This window comes from Takifugu rubripes, chromosome 19, assembly GCF_901000725.2.
Source record: "Takifugu rubripes chromosome 19, fTakRub1.2, whole genome shotgun sequence".
Taxonomy (NCBI): Eukaryota; Metazoa; Chordata; class Actinopteri; order Tetraodontiformes; family Tetraodontidae; genus Takifugu; species Takifugu rubripes.
In genome coordinates this window covers 20,001-43,606 of record NC_042303.1, presented here as the reverse complement: position 1 = coordinate 43,606, position 23,606 = coordinate 20,001, and the positions used below count along the sequence as shown (strand labels likewise).

Sequence of the window (23,606 nt, the reverse complement as noted above, 5' to 3'; positions counted from 1 at the left end):
TTTCCGATTCCATCTGGTACTTAGCCAGTCAGGTAGCTTGGCAGTAAGTTTCTGATTCTCAATTCCATCATTAAGAACATTTAAACTCTCATTATGGGTCATGGCAGATTTACAGCTACGTAAAAAATCCACAAACTTTCTCAGTTCAGCACTCTCCTTTGGGCCTATTTTTGACCAAGCATGTAGTTTGTCTCGGAGGGCTTTAGCATTCATTAAGCAAGTCCCATGCTGCGTGATACGAGTCTTCTGAATCAGTCAAAAAATATCCTTCTAAAGCCTCTTTAGCAGCTCCTCCTACATATTTCTGAAGGAAGAAGATTTTTTCTGCTGCGGGAATATTTTTCCTCTCAATCAGTGTATGGAAGGATGACTTCCAGTGGTTAAACTTGAGTGGATCACCGCTAAAGATGATAGGCTCTGGGATAGGTAGCCTATTTGCTGATATGGCCTCAGCCAAAACTTTGACAAGCTCTCCTGAATTATCTTGAACAACATGTCTTGGAGCTGAATCACTTTGTGTGTGTTGATACACAGGATTCATCTGATTGGTTGCTTGCATATCTGTAGATAGTTCTGTGTTGTGTAGCATCTCACCTTCATCATAAACTTGAAGCTTTGCTCTGGCTGAGTTCAGTCTTTTCAGCTCCTCCAAACGCTCAAGTTCTCTTTTTAAGTCTTTGACTGACCTTTTTCTTGCTGCACTTTCTTCTTCTTGTTGCTTTAAAAGTGCAGCTTCTTTTCTCTCTCTTTCTATTTTGCGTTCAGTTTCTTCCTTTTCTGCTTGTAGACGGCGAGATACTGCAGCTGCTTCTTGGTCTGCAGCCATCAGCTTGTCCTCGACCTCAAGTCTTTGCAGTTTCTCTTGGTGACCCTCTTGTTCAGCCATAATCTTCAGTACAGCTTGTGTGGCTGCATATTCTGCTGCAGCTTCTTGTCTTTTGGCTGAGGATACATTAGAGACAACAGAATTAGCTTTAGAATACTTAGAGGCTGAATGTGAGCCGCTTGATACAGACGACGCAAATACAGAACCAGCATCAGGCCAAACAATCTTCTCTGCTGTTCCTTGCATTTGAAATTGGGCATTCTGAACCACAATCCCTGTGACAGATACACACTTATCCATCTTGCGGCGCATTTCATGTTCTGGGCTGTCAATCCTCCGATATTCATCATAAACAATATTCAGCTCTGACAACTCCCTTTGAACAGTGCTGATATGTTCTTCTAGAATGTTGCTAGGGTCCTCTTTTATTACAGACCTTTTAGCAACCTTGCTGAGAGCTTTCCAGCGCTCATAAATGCTGTCAAAGCGTAGAAGTAGCCCTTTAGTCTTTTCCTTGTGAAATTCTTTTCCTTTTTCTGTTAATGTGCGGTCTCTTTCACTTCTACGAGGCTCTTCAAACTGGACTACTTGTGCATCATCAGGCTCATCTATCTGCTCTGGTTCTGCCATTTGAAGGCTACTTCAGAGTGACAGTTTTTACTTTTGACAAATAAATTACTTAGAAATTAACTATATGTCATTAGCTTGTCTGACATAAGCAGTTTAGCCCTAAACATGTTCTTGAGGCACTCAGGTCAATAAACTTATAGATAATTTTGCTTCTAATTAACCCTTAAAGCAAGCATTAAAGGACTAAACTTAAATGCTCATGAATTATTTCAAACCTTTCAAAATGTACAGATTACCCCTTTAACGAATGAGGTGCTCAAATAAGACATCAAACGTAAACGACATTAATTGCTCATTAAACTTATGACTACTGTCACTAAACTTCACAGTCCCTTGTGGTTTTCCAGACTTGTGTCCCTTTTCAGAGCATTTTAACTTGTGTGTCTGACTTGTGGACGTTCATGGAGAACCGTTGAACATGTGTCTTCTTGTTAAACATCGGCTTATCTGCTTTTCCTTCTTGACGAGCCGTCTGCGCCTCCTTGCTGGGCCCGAGCAGGTCCGTCGAAGCAGACTCGAGTTCGACTATCACTCCCGTCAGAGAAGCACGACCACAGTTCTTTTGATACAGATGATTTATTGGCACGACATCACCGTAAACGCCATCACCACCGTCGAACTGTTTAGCACAACACACAATTAAACAGGTTTCACATATACAACACGTACAAACGCAACATAAGAAAAACAGATTACCTCGCTGGCTGCACCCCTGAGGGAATGAGTCCACCATGAGCAAAGAAAAACGTCTTAAAAAGAATGTCTTCTGCAACTTCCTCTTCTTGCAGTATTACCTCAGATAAAAGTTCGTGAAAGGAGTACCACATTAAAGGTCCGTCACTAAACAAAGAACAGAAACCACTTCCGCCTGTATGATGTGTTAAATAAAGGAATTAAATATTCATAAAATAAACAATGTTAAATAAAATATTCTACAGACATAAAATGACAACATAAATGATATTTATGGCAGTTAAAGTTACTCCTAGATTCCTCACAGAGAGACTAGATGCTAATGAGATACCATCTAGAGTGATCATGTGATCTAATCCAGGGGTCAGCAACACGTTGCCCGCGGGCACCGGTCGCCCGTAAGAACCACATGAGTCGCCCGCTGGCCTGTTCTAAAAATAGCTCAAATAGCACCACTGACCAATGAGCTGCATCTAATTTATTTTGTTTGCTATTCTTGTTTAAATCACACTTACACATAAACTGGAAATAACAATATATATATTTTTTAAAAATAAAAAATAGTTCAAAGGTCAGTATGATGCACATGACCAAAACGTAGCGTCTTCGCAGATTGCTACGACCAAACAACCTAGCGGGCGCAGCCAAAACGAGGAGACTGACCCATAAAAAGATGGCAGAAAAAAGAAAGAAGACAGACCATTTTCACCACGAATGGGAGGTCGAGGGTTTTTTTTACCACTGTGAAAGGAGCATGTGTTTGTCTTATTTGCGGGGCGACTGTGGCGACGGCGAAGCGGCACAATGTGGAGAGACATTTAACAACGTGTCACAAGCTACCATGCTAGCTATCCACAGGGCAGGGCACTGCCAGCAGGAAAAGCCCGAGAGTTAAAGGCAGCTTTGTGCAAACAGCAAGCTTTTTCACAAGGCCAGTTAAAGCCTCCCAAAAAGCAACCGAAGCCTCATTTAGAGCTGCGCAATTCTTGATTAAAAAGAAGAAGGCATTTTCAGACGGGGAGGTAGTTAAAGAAGCAATGATGTTGATTGCCAAAACTGTACTTGAAGACGAGAAATACGGAACCGACGTGATCTTCAATCTCTCCGATGTTCAACTGGGGGCAGCTACGATGCTAAGAAGAGTGTCTGCGATGTCCGGGAACTTGGCCGACCAGCTGGACCGTGACCTGGCGAGGTGCAGGTGGTTTAGCCTCCTGTGACGAGTCGGTGGACAGCAGCAGTACGGCGCTGCTGAGGATCTTTATCAGGAAGGTGTTTGATGATTTCTCCACAAAAGAACTTCTCACACTACTGCCCCTAAAGACAACTACGAGGGGAGTTGACCTATATAACGAGGGGAGTTGACGTATATAACGAGGGGAGTTGACATATATAACGAGGGGAGTCGACCTATATAACGAGGGGAGTCGACATATATAACGAGGGGAGTCGACATATATAACGAGGGGAGTTGACCTATATAACGAGGGGAGTCGACACATATAACGAGGGGAGTCGACATATATAACGAGGGGAGTCGACCTATATAACGAGGGGAGTCGACACATATAACGAGGGGAGTCGACATATATAACGAGGGGAGTCGACACATATAACGAGGGGAGTCGACATATATAACGAGGTGAAGGAGTTTTTGGGGGAGAAAAAAGTGCCGGTGGAAAAGCTGGTATCAGTGACTACAGACGGGGCTCCTGCTGTGAGCTGCCCACTACAGCGGTCGACTTGCCGGCTTTCGCAAAATTGCTAAATACGCGCTAGCATGCATGTTTTAAGCTATCGTAGCGGTATGTTTTACCATGCCCGCGCCCTATAATCCGGAGCGCCTGATGTATGTGTTAAATACAGAAATAGCACCGTAACTGAGGCTGCACCTTTTAATACGGTGCGCCCTTTGGTCGCGAACATACGGTATATAGAACATAGGGCACGTTTGTGCGTGATATCACTCCGCGTCTGCGCAACGACCACAACCTCCTATCTTTAGTATTGCTGCGCCAACTGGTGGTCTTTTGGGTTGAGGATAACGGTGATCTATATGTAGCTATATGTAGCTATAGCGTCATTGGCCTCCACTCCAGCCACTCCTGGTAGTTCCTCAAAAACACTGAGTTTTTAGTGGATGCACAATCTGTGGAAGCCAACATAGAAACTTCTGAAGAGCCAAAGTTCTTGCAACAAAAATATAGTCCCCAATTAGCTTGTTTTGTTATCACACGACCCCGTCCCCATTATCTTAAGAGAATATAAGAGAATGAGTGGAGACAGAAGAGAGAATGAGACGTTTTTGGCGCGTGTCGCTCTTGATTTTGTGTTTATTTTTGCAGTAAACTTAAAGGAGGCCTTTTCACTTTATGTTTGATTAAATTTAAGATGATATTCCATTCCTGACATCTTTAAATTTACAGTATTCATGGGAGTTTTATTGGGTAATTTTGCTTCTTTTTATTTCCTATTTCCCACATTTATTCATAGTTTATATTAGATTGCAATAAATCCTATAACATTGAACAGACTGACTAAAGTCAAATGACCTGTGGTTCCCACCGATAGCCGTCATTCTGATGGGTTTTTGCTGGCTGCTGCTGAAATATTCCAATGCTCCATGTCACAGAGACAGTAAATACTAAACCCTAAAGATTCTGAAGGCATTCTGTAAAATAGTAACGTATAATACAGACATTTGAAGAGACAATTAAGAGAATGTTTCCATGCTTCTAAGAGTGGCCGAGGAGCCATTTAGAACTTTATAAAGATGCATTGTGTGATACCAGGAACTAATTTAACTTCAAGGCGAAGCTGCTTCTGCTTTGTCGACCATCGACTGATCTCCTGAAAGTCCACCAGCGCTTTGTAAAAACTGAATTTTTCATCTATGGAGGGAGTAGACGGCAGATGTTTCCACAGATGCTCTTCACCAGTGGTCAGTGAGTGATGCAGCAGATGAGCGGGAGTTGACTGGCTTCAACCAGCTACCGTCTCAATGTCTCCAGCCCATAGTGTGGATTCTCTACGAGATCAGACAGCAGCTTCACTCCTGAATCCTGCAGATGGTTCCGACTCAGGCCCAGAACCCTCAGATGGGAGGGATTGGACCTCAGTGCCGAGGCCAGAGAGCCACAGCTGATCTCTGATAAGCTGCAGTTAATCAATCTGAAAAATGCAGGATGAGGTTATACGGTGCAGGTCTGCATGTGATCTGCGTCAGTACTAAACCTACGTTAGTTCTTAGTTGGGTCAGACCTGAATTCACGATATTCCAAGGAATTTTTTTAATGTGGTGCATCACAGCAGTGTTGAGAACAGCCTCACTTCATCATCTTAGCAGCTGGTATATAGGTAGAAAAATGAAGACTGACCTGAGCCTCTCCAGTTTACAGTTTGGACTCTCCAGTCCAGAACAGAGCCGCTTCACTCCTGAGTCCTTCAGCTGGTTCCAACTCAAGTCCAGTTCTCTGAGATGGGAGGGATTGGACCTCAGCGCCGAGGCCAGAGAGCCACAGCTGATCTCTGATAAACTGCAGTAACTTAATCTAAATAAAGAAGGGAAACTTTTATAAGGTTATAAGTGAAACCAGTATCCATCTGAAAGGTTAATCAAAGGCATGATCTGTAAATATTTAATTTAGTTACAGGTTAAAAAATGATAATAATATGTAATTACCACAATTCCAACCTCTCAGGTTTGCACTGTTCCAAAGGAGAATATCTATTGTTCTGGCCCTCACGCTTCCCAGGTTCTCCCACCTCTTTCCCTCCCATCTCATCATGGAGATCCATCTCACCTGTGGCTCATCTTTAAAGGCACAACCTGTCTTAGATGACTTCCTGTCTCCCTCACCATCTCCCTCCTCGTTGGCTGGTGTCTACCAGGCACCCTCACCTAGTTTTGTCTAATTTTGGTTACCATCTGTGGGCTTTTTCATTGTCCTTAAATCAATTTATCATGAATAAGTGGTCCTCGTGTGGCCTTCCCTCCTGAAGGAACTGGGCACAACACACACACTCAGAAAGTGTGAGGACCCTCGGCTGGAATAATGGACATTTTTGAGAATGCTGTTTACCTCAGAGTTTCCAGTCGGCAGTTTGGAAAGTGGAGAAAACCACAGAGCAGCTTCACTCCTGAATCCTGCAGCTGGTTCTCCCTCAGGTCCAGTTCTCTGAGATGGGAGGGATTGGACCTCAGCGCCGAGGCCAGAGAGCCACAGCTGATCTCTGATAAACTGCAGTCAATCAATCTGAAAAATGCAGGATGAGGTTATACGGTGCAGGTCTGCATGTTATCTGCGTCAGTACTAAACCTACGTTAGTTCTTAGTTGGGTCAGACCTGAATTCATGATATTCCAAGGAATTTTTTTAATGTGGTGCATCACAGCAGTGTTGAGAACAGCCTCACTTCACCATCTTAGCAGCTGGTATATAGGTAGAAAAATGAAGACTGACCTGAGCCTCTCCAGTTTACAGTTTGGACTCTCCAGTCCAGAACAGAGCCGCTTCACTCCTGAATCCTGTAACGTGTTGATGCTCAGGTCCAGAACCCTCAGATGGGAGCGGTTGGACTTCAGAGCTGAGGCCACAGAATCACAGCTGGTCTCTGATAAACTGCAGCGACTTAGGCTAAAATAACAATTATTTTGAGAGAAGACAAATAAAAATCAACATGTACCAGAGCAAAACACAGCTTACAAGCAACAAACCTCTGGTCCTGCACCGGCTTATCTGCCGTATGTTCCTATTTTGGGTTCTTTCAGGTCGGTTGGACAAGATCTACAGCGTATGTAAAGTGTGTGTTGGTCAAAATACCTTCCAAGTTTGTGAGACCACATTTCTCAATAGCACTCAACTCTTGTCAGGAGTTGGGACAAAGCGACCCACTCCTGATAGCTTTTGGGCGATGCTGCAGCGACCCTGCAATCCCTACACTCTCTGGTGAAACCAAATCAAAGGTTTTAGACACTGCTGGATGCTGGAAGGGTGGCTATAGTCTGGACGCATCGTTCCCCTGACTGCACATTTCTCCAACAATGATTGGCAGCTGGTGTCACTTGTTCTCCAGATGAGAGAAGGAAAGAGAGCCCCCCCACAGTGTGTTTGATTGCCCCACTGCAAGCTCGATGCTGCCAGAAAACATTGCAGGAGCATCAATTCCCCTCAGGGCATCAACAAGGACCTCAGGAAAAGGTGCAGCTGCCACCTACTAGAGACAAGCACACTGAGCTGAGATTCAAAGCCCTCTCCTCCCAAGAGAAGAGCTTGTTTGTTGGAGGCTCTTCTGGGCGATACCTGGTGCCACAGCTCCAGCTCAGCCCGTCTCTGGAGCTGAGGTGGAGCTTAGCAAGTTTCATGGTTCTCCACCACTTCCTCTCGCTGAGGACCTTCTCAGCTGGTGGTTTCTGCTCCACCTTCCAAGTTGAGCAGGTGATACTTCTGCATTCCTGCCACCAGTGTCTCTGCAGAAAGAGTCTTCTCTACTGTTTTATATTAGATTGTAGAAAATTAGGATTTTTGGTTGATGTCTTAGATGTTGTTGACTAAGAGCAGGTTTTTCTTTAATAACATAGAGAGATTTGATGAGAAGAGCAAATGTATTATTTTATGAGCTACTTCCACTACTATTATAGACACATACTTCCATATTGTCTTAGATTGCAAGCTGCATTTATTGCATCGTTCATAGAAAGTCATATTTGTGAGGAGAAAAACTCCAATAAGGTCATTTTCTTTAATGACCATTACAACAGAAGGAGGCGATGAACAAACAGATTTATATAAAAATGTGTGAAAACTTATGGATAGAAACCTTTTTAAAATGGTTGCATTGTGTAGAATCGGTGGAGAATCAACTTGTTGACTTCTGATTTGGACTCCAATGGAAGTGAGGTGCAACAATTGTGGATGCTGAAAGCTTCAGATCTTCATGAAGGTTTCTGTGGTTGGACTGACCTGCTGCCCCTTTAAGAGGGAGGCAGGTTTGGGCTTCTGGCTGGAATGAAGCCACCTCAGATGAGAATGACTGCAGGCTTTTGGTACCAAGGTTTAACAGGGGGCTCACTTCACACTTGGGCTTTTCTCTTTTTTGGGATGGCTTTTCTCAGGAGAGAAGGGGCATGGCACACTGCAGCAGCTTTCTTTTGGGGTTTCTAGTTTTCCTTCTGATCTTTAAAAGACAGGAAGAACCATTTTTGATTGGTCTGAATGTTTGGGCGGTTTTGTGGCCAGCCTAAAATAAAACAAGACAAATCTACAACTGATACTTCCTTTCTAGTCATTGATGACCATCCTCACATGGGACATATTTCCACAACCAATTTAATACTGCAAATCTGTCCTGTGTGGTCTTTTTTCTGAGAACTGTAACACTACGTTTATAACAAAGATCAAACGTGGAAACATTTATTGTCTAACTAGTTACACCTGGGAAAGTACTGGATCATCTCTGACTGACCTGAGAGTCTCCAGCTTACAGAGAGGATCCTGGAGAAAACCACAGAGCAGCTTCACTGCTGGATCCTTCAGCTGGTTCCAACTCAGGTCCAGTTCTCTGAGATGGGAGGGATTGGACCTCAGCGCCGAGGCCAGAGAGTCACAGCTGATCTCTGATAAACTGCAGTCACTCAGTCTGGATAAGGAATCATGGCAAGAAATGATCTCTTATTGGAGGAAAAGTCATATTACACTTGCTCAAAATCATTATTTCATTTTATTTCATTATTTAATCAGGGCCCTTGGAGTCAGGAGAGCTCTGGCCCCCACTGATAAACTGGGATATTACAGCAACAACATAGTTAAAAAGTATCTATAAAATTGACTTTCAATGGCTCATTTCAATTCATACTAAACTTCTCTTCTCCAAAAGTCAATGGAGTTTATCTTGAAGCCTTTCATTGTTTAGTTGTTATGTCGAAGATAAAAGGAAGCTGACCTGAGAGTCTCCAGCGTACAGTTTAGACTCTCCAGTCCAGAACAGAGCAGCTTCATCCCAGAATCCTCTAGACTGATGGAGCTCAGCTCCAGAATCCTCAGATGGGAGGGATTGGACCTTAGCACCGAGGCCAGAGAGCCACAGCTGACCTCTGATAAACTGCAGTGTGACAGCCTGGAAAAGGAATAAATGGGGCAAATAAAAACACATTTCTAAATCTGAAAATGAAGAGAAAAGTAGAAAATGTAAAGAAATTTAGAAAAGACCAACAGAGGCCTCCTGACCTGAGCGTCTCCAGTCTGCAGTTTGGATGCATCATTGCAGAAGACAGTAACTTTACTCTGGCATCTGTCAGGCTTTGGTTCTCGCTTAAGCTCAGCTCCCGTAGATGAGAAGGGTTTGACGTCATTGCTGAGGTCACAACTTCCCAATGACTCGTTGAAAGAAAACTACCAGACAGTCTGTTGTGTATGAAACAAAAATAGTGAGTCAAACTTTGGGATTTCTCATCAACTTATCTGAGAATCTACCTCAACACAAATGTAGCTCATTTCCTGGAAAAGCTAAATTCAACACCGTAGAGCAACAGTTTGAACGACCATCAGATCTGAAATGCAACTGAATTATTCTCAACATTTGTCTTATTTTAGAACAGCTCATAATTACTCAATATTTAAAATGATTGTAGCAAATGGTTTAAAGAAACGTGCATCTTTTTATCTGTCTATCGGCTCTTTGGATATTTTGCATTTCATCCAATTTGTACGATGGTGCGTCAAGTCTTAATTCAGCGATCCGATCGATGACATCAGAGTCTCTGGTTGCATCGATTGCCCTCAGCTTCTGTTATATCTGCCTGTTTCCCTTCAAATCATTTTCACTGCACCTTTTGTTGCTAGTGATGAAGTTGCCACCTAACGGGTGTGGAAAGGGTCCAACAACTTTGTGGGTCACATAAAGGCTCCAAACGTAACCGCCACAAAGACCTAAAACACCCATTTAAACCAACGAGGCCGGCTATTTTTACGTTGAACAAATGAAGCAAAATAGTCACGTGTCATTAGTTAAAATGTGTTTTTCTGTCGTTAGAATACGATGCATACAAACAAACAAAAGTTATTTAATGACATGACAGTAATTTCATGATAGTCAGTTAACTTGTGGCTCCTATTATTCCTGCCTTATGTTGGTTTGTCTGGATTGACCTTTGAACTTATATCCAGCCAGTGTTGAACATTTCTGGATGAATTGTTGTTGTTTTTAATTTATGGACGCTGCAATGGAGATAAAGAATTGAAGGAATGACCACTGGAGGGGGTATTGCTACCTGACATGATCCACTCGCTTGATTTAAACGCCGATGTCCGGCCCCAAAAATCTTTACTTACTCGGCCTTCCTGCAGTTCCTCACAGCTGGAATCAGGCGATGTCGTCCCTCCCCTGAGGTGTTGTACTGCTGCAGGTTCAGCTCATCCAGAACCTCCTCTGACATCTGCAGCAGGTAGGCCAGAGCTGAACAGTGGATCTCTGACAGTCTCCTCTTTGATTTCTTCTCTGACTTCAGGAACTCTTGGATCTCCTGATGGACTGACTGATCCTTCATCTCCATCAGACAGTGGAAGATGTTGATGCTTCTGTCTGGGGAGATTTTATAACTTTTCACCTTCTTCAGGTTGTTGAGGACCTTCTGGATGGTTTCTGGGTGGCTGTTCCTCTGATCCAACAGTCCACCCAAGATCCTCTGATTGGACTCTAGAGAGAGACCATGAAGGAAGCGAACAAACAAGTCCAGGTGGCCATTTTCACTTTTGAGAGATTTCATTAGTGCTCTCCTGAGGAAGTCATCAAGAGATGTGACTGGTTTAGAATATTTTAGGAACTGATTTATAACCGCTGTGTCTTTCCTGGTGTAACAGTGGAACATGTAGACGGCAGCCAGAAACTCCTGAATGCTCAGATGAACAAAGCAGTAGACTGATTTCTGGAAGATCACACTCTCTCTCTTGAAGATCTCTGTACAAACTCCTGAGTACACCGACACCTCGGAGACGTCCATTCCACATTGCTCCAGGTCTTCTGAGTAGAACATGATGTTTCCTTTCTCCAGATGTTCAAACGCCAGCCGACCCAACTTCAGAAGGAGTTCTTTATCAGCCTCAGTCAGTTCCTCTGGTCTCTGCTTTCCTCCATACTTCTGCTTCTTCCTCTTTATCTGAACCCTCAGGAAGTGTGAGTAGAGGTCAGTCAGGGTTTGGGGCAGCTCTCCTCTCTGGTCTCTGGTCATCACGTCCTCCAGAACTATAGCAGTGATCCAGCAGAAAACTGGGATCAGACACATGATGTGGAGGCTCCTGGAGGCCTTGATGTGTGAGATGATTCTCTTGGACAGATCTTCATCACTGAACCTCCTCCTGAAGTACTCCTCCTTCTGGGAGTCAGTGAAGCCTCGTACTTCTGTGATCCTGTCAACACACGAGGGAGGAATCTGATAGGCTGCTGCAGGTCTGGAGGTGATCCAGATGAGAGCTGAGGGAAGCAGGTTCCCCTGGATGAGGTTCACCAGGAGCACGCCAACGGACGATACTTGTGTGACATCAGAGATGACCTGATGCTTGTTGAAATCCAGTGAAAATCTGCTTTCATCCAGGCCATCAAAGATGAACAGAAGTTTCCAGACAGTCAGATCTTCTGCTCTGATCTTCTGTAATGTTGGATGGAAAACATGAAGCAGTGAGAGAAGACTGTGCTGCTCATCTCTGATCAAGTTCAGCTCCCTGCATGAGAGCGGAAGCACCAGACTGATGTCTTGGTTCTCCAAACCTTCTGCCCAGTCCAGACTGAACTTCTGCACTGAGAAGGTTTTTCCAACGCCGGCGACACCGTTGGTCAGAACCACTCTGATGTGTCTCTGTTGCTCAGATAAGACTTTGAAGATGTCCTGGCACTTGATTGGAGTGTCCTGGATGTTCTTCTTGGAGGTTCTCTCAAGCTGTCTCACCTCATGTTGTGTGTCCACCTCCTCACTTTGTCCCTCAGTGATGTAGAGCTCAGTGTAGATCTTGTTCAGCAGGTTTCCACTTCCTGCTTCATTAGTTCCTTCAGTCACATGTTCACATCTTCTCTTCAGACTGATCTTATGACCTTCTATCACCTCCTGCAGTTCACCACCCTCTGAAACAAACCATCTTTTAAATCCTTTTACAATTGTCATCTACAGCAGTAACACAGATGTCCTCAACTGGAAAATATTCTGTCATGTTTGAATGATAGAAGCAACAGTCGGGTAATGACCCATCTCACTGTCAGTTTGAAATGTTATGTCTTCTTATGTACACCTATTCTTTTATTTCATTGGGTTTCAATGTAATTTAGTCTATAACAACCATTTCCATGTCTTCCAAGAGTTTGCTTGGACTAAACAGCTGGTAAAAGCTGGATGATATTTAGAAAAAAACATCAAACCTTCTCCAAACACATCATACTCAGCAGACCCATTGTCCTGTAAAGGTCACCTGCCTTCAACTCTTTAACACTTTCCACAACTAAATGACTAAATGTTGCTAAATACTGTCTAAGCATTTAGGAAGGTCTTCAGAGGGTTTGGTTCCGGTGGAACCAAACAAGAGCTCTCTGGATCTTCTCTTGCACATTGTAAATACACAAGTTGTTCCTTTATTCCGACCCAAAAGTATCTTATAAATACGAATGTACGAGCTTACGTGAGACGCTGTTGTTCAGGTCGGCGGTCTGCAGTTCAGTTCTCCGTTTCTTTTCACCCTCGGGACAGGAGGAATCTCCAATGGAAGCAGACCGTTTCTGATAGCTGTCAAAAATGGGAATAGTGGTTATACATGTCTACTGGGCGTTAGCAACGCCTAAGAAAGGCTGCGTTCACTTCTACTTTCAGTTTGCTCTGACAGTTGAAGATTGAATGAACACTGAGCAAAAAATATAAAGTTATTTATGTTCTAACAAGCTCGTTTAGTTGGAGAAAAGTGTATTTGATCTTAGTGTTTCGTGGCTTTTCTTCATTCTGAATTTATGTTAAAAATAAAAGTGCCAAATCAGGAATATAAACTCATAGAATAGAACAAAAGTTCTCCATTTATGCTCCAAATACAGTAGTCTGGTCTCTGAAACTGATCATTAAATAGCACAGAGGTCACGCGTATTCAAAAGCTTATTTCAACCATTTAGAAATGACTGATATTGTTGTCTATGGGTTTATTAGAACCAGGAGCCTTATAAATAGACTTTTTAATGAATTTTCATGACATGTGGTGGAACAGTGTGGCAGAACAAGCTGCACAGACCTGCCATGTCTTACCCATCCATATCTAAATGGAGAGCTGGAGCACTCTGCAATGATGGATATTGTTGGGAAACTTTAAAATATATGCCTAGGAATTTTTGTGAGATGATGTTAACCCATGTAGGAGAAATGACCAGTTAAAAACAGAAGCAATTTTCAGTTTTAAAAGATTTACCACACTAAAATTAACATGGGAGTTAATGGGAGCGAACACCTGACATGTTGGTGCACCGTTTCATTTTAAGGACCTGGTGAATTTCATTTTTCACGATAGTGGAGGCTAACACCCACAAAATGATGTTTTGTATGGTTGTGAAATGTTCTAAGGCAGAGTTATGTGGTTCAGAAAACCTTACTTTAAAGGTGAGCCTTGAGGTCTGATACCAAAGTTTAAAGGGTGCCACACAAACACATCATCACGCTTTAGTTTTCTTACATTTGGTCTGAACTTCTGAAGTTCATCATTCCATCTTTGGACAGGTCACTCTTCAGGGACACACAGCTGGGCACTGTGGACTCTGCTCTGTCCTCGTCCATCCTGAGGAAACATCAGAAATAGTGATGAGACTGTGATGAAGGTAAATAATCTGTAGAGGTTGGAGTTCAATAATCCCAATTCACTGCATTTTTATCAAACAGGAACATTTCTAATCCATTCTGGATAACAACTGAATCAATAAATCAATGATGTATCTGTAATTTTCATGTTTTCAGAGTTTAAGCTGCTTTTTTTAACTGTTCCCTGCAGTGAGAAAAGAACTGGCACCTTTTCCAGCCCCTCATCCTGCAGCACTGAATGTGCTCTAAAGTTCTTTCCAGAGCAAACGTCTCTGCACTTGCAGCAACATGTTGTAGTCATGGATCCGTGAGGAGAACCGGATACAGGAAACGCCCCCACTTTGATCCCAAAACCCAACTGGTGGCCAACGGTGGTCCGGCAACGACGGGGACGCTGGTCCATCGGGCCGACAACACTGGTTTTCCACAGGCCAACATGGTGAAAGGACTGTCTTCAGCTCAGCCACTAAATTATCTGGTGCTACATAAACATACTCGTCAGGACTTTTTAACTTCCCTCATTTGTTCCCCTCTTCAATTATTTCTATGATCCAAGTCCTCAAAGATCACTGCTCTATTTAAAATAGATGAAAGAAATGACACCCACTCCTGCATTTCTTTCACAGTGGTTCCTGATGAGAATTGTCTTTATCTTGTTGTATGTGTTTTACCATATGTTCCTGTCTTCTCTTAGAAGTCATTAGCAGATGTAACAAAGATCAGAGACATTCCTTTCACAGGATTGTTGTTGTTGTTGTTCCATTGTAATCTCAGGAGCCAGTCAGGCAGGGGGTGTTAAACACCCATCATGAATGGGACATCATGGTGGGGTTGGTGATCTTATTTGCATAAAGAATGGGAACTTTGATCTGGCCACCGGGGAAGATAATGGAGAAGAAGGACTGTATCAACACCAAAGGAGGCTGGAAGAAGAGGACGAGGTCATCCCAGCAGAGGAACTGGATTGGATTGCATGAACATTGAGAATTTGCATGTGTGTTTCTATAAAAGACTGGGCCAAGGGATAGTTAGGTTGTCAGACTTCGTGCCCTGGCAATTGACTCTGTTGTTGCTAGGGTTATGAACTGGCCCGGAGCTCTGTAATATTTGTATCTGGAATTGGTTCTATTGTTAAAATACATTTTGAAATTGGTATTTTTCTTCTTTAAGTCTTCATTCAAAGAACACGCGGATTAGCAGCTACACACAAAGGTATTGCGATCCAACATTCCACAACATAGAACAATAAACCACTGTGAGAAAACGTGCAACATGAACCCAAAATCCTGTTGGTGTCCTGTGATCCTGTGTGGATTTATTTAATTATTTTTAAAGTTTATTGTCTTAAATAATACCAAAATATCCAGCTGTAACCTGGACTGTTGAACAGCTCTAATAACTCTAAGAGCTTTTCACCTGTCACAAAAAAGTTTTAAAATGTTGTTAATACCTTAACAACTTAAGACTCTCTAACAACGTTAACAGCATAATACTCACTTTACACTCAGCTTGTCGCTCTTCCTGCTTCATCTGAACAGAATACTTTCACTTTAACTTTTACAACCTAATCAACAGCTTCATGGCATATATATTACTACCATTAAAGCATTCTGGGAGGGTTTAAAGTTCTTTTAGGATCAGTAGCAAAGAGCAGAAAAATAAGCTAAACTTCACTTAGAAAGACTATTCAACTATAACTAAAGCCAGACTATAAGAACGTTAAATAAGACCCATTCATTTATAATGTATAACGATGTTTTGTGCTAAAACTAAATATGAAGTCTAGTTGAATTTTCTTCAGCCAAGAATTCTTCAGCTCTATGCAGCTCTTCAATAGTAACAAAAATGTTTTCAAATCTTGATTTTATCTCCAAACACAACTGTCAATTCTTTTCAATAATGCTCTTCGTTTCCACTCACCTTGTCGGTCTTCAGTCTTCCTGCTCAGTCTGAACGGAAAACTTTTACCTTTCCTTTTTCCTCTGTTAATGAACAACTTTATGGCTGTTGATTAATATTCCACTACTATAAAAGCATTCTGGGAGGGTTCAAGATGAAAAGTTGTTTTGCTATTTTAATGCCATAAATATGTTTTTGCATTTAAATTAAAACTGACTAACTTAGTTAAATAAATAAATAAGATTTATGATGCTTCAGAGATTTAGAAAGACTTGTAAAAGCAGCATATTTCTGCAGCCCTGGAGTCCAGGAGGAGCAGCAGAGGTCAGAATGTGTCGGAGCACGTTTCACTATTGTCTGCAGTTCCACGCGTGTCCACCGGGTGGCGGTAAAGCATCACATGATATTTCTCCTTTTTGGAACTTCTTCAGGTGCGTTGAGCTTTAAATCTTCACCTGTCGCTCCCTTTAAGCTTTAAACTTTGCGGTTCTGTGTGTAGTTTGTTGGTTTAAATATTTTTGATGAATTCTGATGACGACTGAAACTGTCAATGACCAATAGAAAGTTCGCCCATTGTTCTACTGCGTCACACATTTTCATTATGTATTGTCATTTTTGGGTCTGAACTGGACCAGTTCTGTGAGCTGTTTTGCTTTTTCTGTGGACCAGATGTTCTAGGCAGGTTCTATCATCGGACACAGACGGAGACAGGTCACGTGACAACAGTCAGCCTTTAGTTCTTTATTACAGGAGGATCTGGTTTATATACAGACACGTATCTTCAAAATACTAAAAAGTCTATGAACCCAAAGTACTAAAAAGTCTACATCCACGCACACGCGTGTATTAAGTGTTTATACACACGTGTGTGCGTACGTGCACACTGTATATTCATCTAATAACTGTTAGTTTCTAAAACAGCAAAGTAGAGTCACTGAGGCACGGCTTCACCTCCTTTACACCGAGGTTTCCCTGAGCAGGTGTGATGAACTGTTGCAGAAGGAAAAGCATGGAACATGTTAATAACCGGACACAACAACACTCAGGTTTATTGTCTGACGGCATCAGTGTCTCTGGTTGCATCTGTCTGAGGAGCATTGTGAAACCAGGAGCAGTGTAAATGGGGGGGGGGGACAGTGAGTGGATGCTGCATTCATCAAACACACAATAGTCAGAAGAGAAGAAGGAAGAACAGAAGCCCGTGTTCCTCAGTGTTGGTGTGGAGACGCCTGTTTGGAGGAGCAGGAAGCAGGCTGGACTCTTCCAGCTGGCTTTAATGCCACTTCTCTTCTGAGAACCTCCCAGCAGCTTTCTCTCCACCATCTTTTTACGCTGAAGCTTTTTGATCATTTCAGGTCAGATGTTCTTGGACTGAGGTTAAACATGTTTGTTCTTGTGCTCGGAGCGAACCGACGATCCTCTAAAGTCAGGCATCCTAAAGGTGGATGTTTTCTGAGGCCTGGAGGCTTTAAAGTGGCGCTTTTACCCACTTGTCCTCGTTCTGTTGGAAACTTGATCCAAAAACCTTTTCTGGAGCTTCATGTTCTGCTTTTTTGAAGGAATGAAATGGTTTCATCAGCGCTGCCGGGGGCTGAGCAGGCTTCATAAATCTGAAGCTCTGAGATCCTTTAAAGATCTCCTGGAATCAGCAGATAGGGGTTTGATCCAAAACTGTAAGAATCAGTCAAGCTATCAAATCTTGACTCAGTCCAAGCGTGAACCAGTCCATCCAGAGCTGATTATGGCTCAGCCAGGAGGAAAGCACGGCCTGGGGGGGTTCATATGGAGCAGGCACACTCTGGCTCTATTGCTACTGAAAACAGCCCTTCAGCACAGCAGCCTGAAATACAGTTCTGGAGAACACCTGTTCCCAACAGAACCTGTTTAAAACGGGACCAGTAAAGATGCCCGGCGTGACCACAACCACGGGGAGAGGGGGGGGGGGGGCAGAGACAGGCGGTAACGCCGCTGCCCACCGATTCACCTGGAAACAACAAAAACCCCAGCAGCTTGGACCCAATATGGCAGCGTGTTCCTCAGAAACGCTCCTCAAACTCTCCCCACAGCTTCATTGCTAAACAGGATTTGGGTTTTTTTGTCCGTGCTAAATGGAAAGTGTTTGTCCTTTGGTGGTCCAACAGGACCACGATTTGGATGGATGGATGATTTGATGTTATTGAGAATAAAAACAGCTGAAAATGGAAGCGGAGATGTTTCAGAGCACCAGAGTTCAGAAAGAGTTTCTAATCAAACACCGCCTGTTGGGAATGATGAATGGATGCATTTTTATTTAATTTCGACTAATTTCGACTAATTTTAACATCCTTTATGCCAGTTCCATAAAGCGTGCGCACACACACTAGCAAAGATGATATCCAAACAACAAATAAATGGGAGTCAAAAGAAATCATTTAAAGCTCATATGTCAGAGTCAAGGTCGAGGGTTTTCTATGGCCCCCGGGATGATATTGATTTATTATTAGAACCGGCCCACAGGCCACAGATGTTTTACACAGGCCAATACTACATTTCCCACAATGCAACGGTGACAGTCTGAGCAGGAGGTGGCTTCATTTCATTATTTATCAGTAGTCATTAGCATAACAGCAAAAGTTAACTTTCAGATCCCCATAAAATGGCAAAAGGGAAGGTGGACACTGAGAACCGGGGGTTCAAACAAGGTGGGAGTGGGAGCACATGTTCACGGAGGCAGCTGGGAAACCTGGGTGTCTTCTGAGTGGAGAAAGGGTGGCGGTAATGAAAGAATATCATCTGAGACGCCATCATGAAGCTAAACACAGCCGACGGAGACTTGGGCTGTCCACAGGCCAGACAGGGTTTCGTCTGTCTCATCTTCTGCTCTGGTCGCTGCTGCTGCTGCTGCATCTCTAGAATTCTCTGCACAATTTTTTCAATGGAATCCTGCGTCAGAGGCGTGGGCAGGGCGGCTGTGGGAGGAGTGACAACAGCCGTCTCCATGGTGACTACAGGAACGCTGGTTGTTTTGCTCCCCTCTGTCAAGGAGTACCACAGCTGTTGAGTCTCCAGGAGCTTCTCTGGGCTGGTGTTCAGAGAAGAACTGGTGTTCAACAGCTTTGCCAGATGCTTCACATAGCGGGATATGTGAAACCTGATTGTGGGGCGGAGCAAGCTGTTCGGATCGGCCGCAGACCGATGGACCATGTCTGCGTAGTCTGGATCCACGAGCCTCAGGATGTCCTTGTCCCCATGATGATACTGCAGCAAACTATCAACAGCGTCTTTCATGGGAAGAGTCCAGCGTGTGTGGTCCAAGACAAACACTCCACCACCAGTCTTCATGGGTCCAGTGCGGGCGCTCCTCGGCGAGGACTTCAGCGGCAGGGGCAAAGCTCCAGAGACGTCTGGAACACAAACAAAGCAATAATGCATCCTTAGTAACTCATATTATCGCCATATGGGCTATTGAGAAAACACATTAATATCCATCCCTTAATAACAGAAAGTGTAATATTTAACACATCAAAAGATTGAGATACACTGACCACAACCTAACTAAATCTATTTATTTTCAATCATTCGAAGGCCTTAATTCCAACATGCGGCTCTGAAAAACCCGATTATCGTTGACCCGCCCACTGATCTTTCAGGATCCTGGTCGTCCTCTGCTGGAATCTCCTTTACACGTCCAGCAGCAGAGAGATGGAAGCTGACAGGTGGCGCAGGGGGAAGCGACGGCACAGCAGTCGCTGTTGCCCCGCTGGAGGAAGGTGTTGCCCCAGGAGCATCGTCTGGAGCGGGAGGGGGCACGAGAGCCGAAAGCCGATCCCTCTTCTGCATTTTGTGTTTGTCCCAGTCCAGAGGGAGCGGAGGGCAGCCCGGTTCTCTGGACTCCAGCCCAAACCTTTCTCCAGTGTCTCTGTCAGAGAGGTGAACGCAGGGTACTTGTCTTGTCCCGTCACTGCCATGGAAGCAGAGTTCAACTCCCACATTGAGGCAGGGTCAAAGACAGCAGGGAGGACGGCGCCGGGCTTCTTCATGTCTACCGGTCGCTGAAAGTTCCACCGCACAACGCCGGTCATGGCCTGGGCCCGGAACAGTTCAGGGGAGACCTGCGTACCCGTGACCCACTGGGCCTGCTGGAAATGGTAGCCCTCCTGCTGAGATGTACCACGGACAGGGATCCAGACGGGGACTTTGGCACCTTCGCCCGCTACGTGGTTTAGCTGAAGGGTCCCTCCGTCCCTGTACATTATCCCCTCAGACAGTTCTGGGTCACTGAGGCAACCACGGAGGATGTGAACCCTCTGAACGCGCCACGTCTTCAGCATGGATGGCTTGAAGAGTGGGACATGGTTAGGGTCCGTGGCCAGGTGAAAGTGCTGCACAACTCTCTCCACTCTCTCCAGCAGCTCGGTGGGTTGTGGAATTTTAGTTCTGCAGTGCTCTCGGACGTGCCGTTTGGTGGGGTTGGCTGGACGGATTCGGCAGAACTCGTAGGCATCGCGGAGCCTCTTCAGGTCTTCCTGATCGACCACAGAGAAGGCGGCAGAAAGCATTTTTCAGTTTGAATGACGGCAAACAAAGAAGATGGCTGATCTCACCTGTCCATCCAGTGGTAGCCGGCCTTTCCCACCCCAGCGTGGCTGTACCTCTGGGCCATTCCTTGCTACATCGGATGCAGGGACCTTTCTGTCTCAGCCTGAACCATCACCCAGGACACAATGAGCCAGTTCTCATTCATCACTGCGAAACTGGACATGGCTCCAGATGCCAGTGTCACCTTCCTCGCCATCTTCCTCGTGTGGTCCCACCTGAAAACCTGCCCCAACGTGCCCTGGAGGAGCTTGGTCAGAGACGGCTGTTGACGCTTGAACTCATCCAGCAGGCAGTCAGTCAGGTAGAATCCGGACACAGACACCCCACCCCAACCTTCTTGGTCCTCGTATGGCCCGAAAGCACGTGGCCGATCTTCCATCCTCACGTACTGGCCGATGGTTCTCTGTCCGTACGCCCCAGCCTCGGCCTCCCTGACGTTCTGTACAGCGTGCAGATATGCCAGGTGAGCTCGTTCATACTTGAGGTGCATGAGCTCATTCACCTGGTTCGCCATATCGGTCGGTGACTTGCCAGAACGCCGCAGTTCATCCATTACCGACTTGCACGCAGCCTTCTTGTAAGTCAGGAATGCAGGCAAAAGGTTAGTAAAGCGCACGGGCAGCTTCTCCACCCATGGAGGGTTGTCAGGACCAGTTCCTGCCACAGGCCTTGCAGCAGAGTCGCGAGGAAAAGATCAAATACTGGCCACGGACGCTGACGATCACTGGAGGTCTGCCCACGCCTGCAGAGACCACCTGAGGACGAGGACAGCTATGGAGGCACGGCAGGATGTCATTGTTCCTCAACCTGACCATGATGTGGCTCTCTGGCTTCCAAATGAAAAATGGATGGAGCTGAAAAAAGTTGGGGGACGGGAGCTCAGCCACCATGTCCAGTAGCTCCGGCTGAGGAGGAAGACGCCAAAGAGAAATTGCGTTCCCAGGGTTATGCACTGGTCGGGACCCAGGCCACAACCCAAGTTGTTGAAGCTCCGTCCTCATCCACAGCTTTTGATGTTGTGAGCAGATCCACTTGCTCATGTCGTGGTCAGGGACAGGCATGGGAACAGGAGCTATGGGAACTAGGATAAAGTAAAGAAGACAGTTGAACAACATAAAGTTATCATTACTGAATAGACAATTTCAGTGCCCCCGCCCTCACATGATATAAACACACGATACAAGGAAACAAACACGCGCCTCGGACACTTGGTTTCATTCCAGAGCTCACACGTCAGATTTTTTCCATGTCAGTGACAAAGAATCGTGTCAATTTGAATCACCCCGGGACACTTTATTATTGTTCAACACCCCACGGAATGGGGGAAATGTACATGGTTTAACATACCACTCTTTTGGTCTTGGGTAGAGTCCGTCAAAGGAGGCACTCTGCCGTCAGAGGTCTGTGCCGTGCAAGAGTCAGGTCCTGAAAACAAGTGCAGACTTGCTATTAAGAAATTACAGTCACTTCACCTGATGACAACATGGAAAGAACAGTCAGCTGGACATTACAGAGACATCAGGTTGTTCATCAGCCCTAAATAAAAGAAAAGGAAACATACCTGAAGTTGAGTGGGGCTCCTCTACCTTTGTGAGACCCTCTGTCTTGATTGGATGAACAGAATTACAATGTTTTTACCATCAACTAGTGATGCCTGTAGCTCAGCGGTATCTCCAGGTGGGGCTTTGGAGCGTGTGGCAGATGGAACTAAAAAGACAACATTAGTTTAGTCAGTTCAGATTCAATGAGTTGTGAAGACGCCGTTATTAGTAGAAATTCAAGCAGCCTTATCATTACTCCTCCTGCTTTTTAGAATTTTACATCATTAAAATTAAAACAATATAATGGTCTCATTCACACCAATTGAAATGACAATGTTAATCAGCGCTCTCGAGGCCGAGCAGGAGGAGCATTGTGACTCGGTCAACAAACATGCATTCGCGTGTTCGTACCCCGTGCATCCAAACTGTTTTTCAACGAAGCATCAAAGAGAACAAAAACAAACACTTACCCTCCTCCTCATAGTCAATATCAGTTCATCATTGCACGGATCAATTCATAGTCCTCACGACGGTTATTATCACACCAACATATGAAGAGTAATATTAAAGGAACTCGGCCGGAACATCAAGAACACAAAAATAATAAGATAAGTTTCAGATTTGGAGAGGAATTCTTCATGGAAAGGAACGGAACTCCAGCTCTGAAACCTATTTTTCAGAAACCTGTCTTTGCTCCTGGTGGCACTCTCGGCAGGGCGGCTGCTGCTACTGGCATAGCATCTGCACACAGATGAAAAGAAAAACAATAGAAATCAGATACGGCATGGACTTTGTTTGTCTGACATGAAATAAATGTGGTAACGGTGTATTTACAGCTCTGGACTTGCAGATCAGAGTTATGGATGCTCAGCATCTCCCTTTCCATCTCCACGTCCTCCTCCATGGCTATGTTAAAGACAAAAATACCGGCTACAGGTTATTAGTAGAAAAGAAAAAAACCTTTTCCCAGAGTTGAACTTGTCACATGAAGGAATTAGCATACCCAGGGGCTCAGCTGGGGCCTTCATGGGATGCTCAGCAGGTGTGGAAGATGTGGTGGGCTGCTGCCTCTTCAGCAGGTTCTGCTGCAACCTGGACATTCGTGTACCTGGAACGCAGCGCCTGCCTATGACAAAATCAGCATAGCCATCACCTCTGCTGTCCCAGATCTCCTTCCACCTGCTCTTGGCTCGGGCACCAAATCCAACCAGCTGGTCGTCTTCAGATGAGGCAGTCACTCCATCCCCTCTTCTGGCCTCATAAGTGAGGAGAGCCTGGATTTCTTGGAAACTGAGGGCATAACTCACAAATGACTGGAGGCTGTCCTTACTGTGGCTGTCAGCCATACAGAGACCTGCTGCCTCCTCGCTCTGCACGTTCTTGATCAGATACACGGTGGATCCTACGTCATTCTGCAAAAGCCATCTGAATGACTTCCCTTTATATTTACCAAACTGCAGGACATAGTCTCCCTGCACCTCCATCTTATCTGAGGGACCCCCCCTCTTTGTCGGATGACGGCCAAAGCGTTCTGCCGTACGAGGTCCTCCCTCATGGCCGCAGACTTGTCCTGAGGAGTGGAACTCACCCGTTTGGCTTCATCAGATGGCTCCTGGAGGAGAAACCCA

At 44.7% G+C, this 23,606-nt stretch overlaps 1 protein-coding gene and 1 long non-coding RNA gene across 2 annotated transcripts; both read right to left on the bottom strand.

Annotated features, from left to right (window-relative positions):
• Positions 1 to 202: 202 nt before the first annotated feature.
• On the bottom strand, positions 203 to 2,314 carry LOC115246747 (inner centromere protein-like). The gene is made up of 2 exons (XM_029826012.1): positions 2,153 to 2,314; positions 203 to 2,075 (listed from the first exon to the last, which is right to left on the bottom strand). Exon 2 carries the CDS (start codon positions 1,454 to 1,456, stop codon positions 203 to 205), a length of 1,254 nt encoding a protein of 417 aa, XP_029681872.1. The 5' UTR covers positions 1,457 to 2,075; positions 2,153 to 2,314.
• Positions 2,315 to 12,850: 10,536 nt separating this feature from the next.
• Positions 12,851 to 15,905, bottom strand: LOC115246939 (uncharacterized). The gene is made up of 3 exons (XR_003886038.1): positions 15,881 to 15,905; positions 13,839 to 13,940; positions 12,851 to 12,913 (listed from the first exon to the last, which is right to left on the bottom strand). It is a non-coding gene; the product is annotated as an uncharacterized lncRNA (long non-coding RNA).
• Positions 15,906 to 23,606: the final 7,701 nt, after the last annotated feature.

What these genes read in the sequence shown, in the direction of transcription:
- LOC115246747 (XM_029826012.1), bottom strand. Translation starts at nt 1,456, where the DNA reads ATGGCAGAACCAGAGCAGATAGATGAGCCTGATGATGCACAAGTAGTC.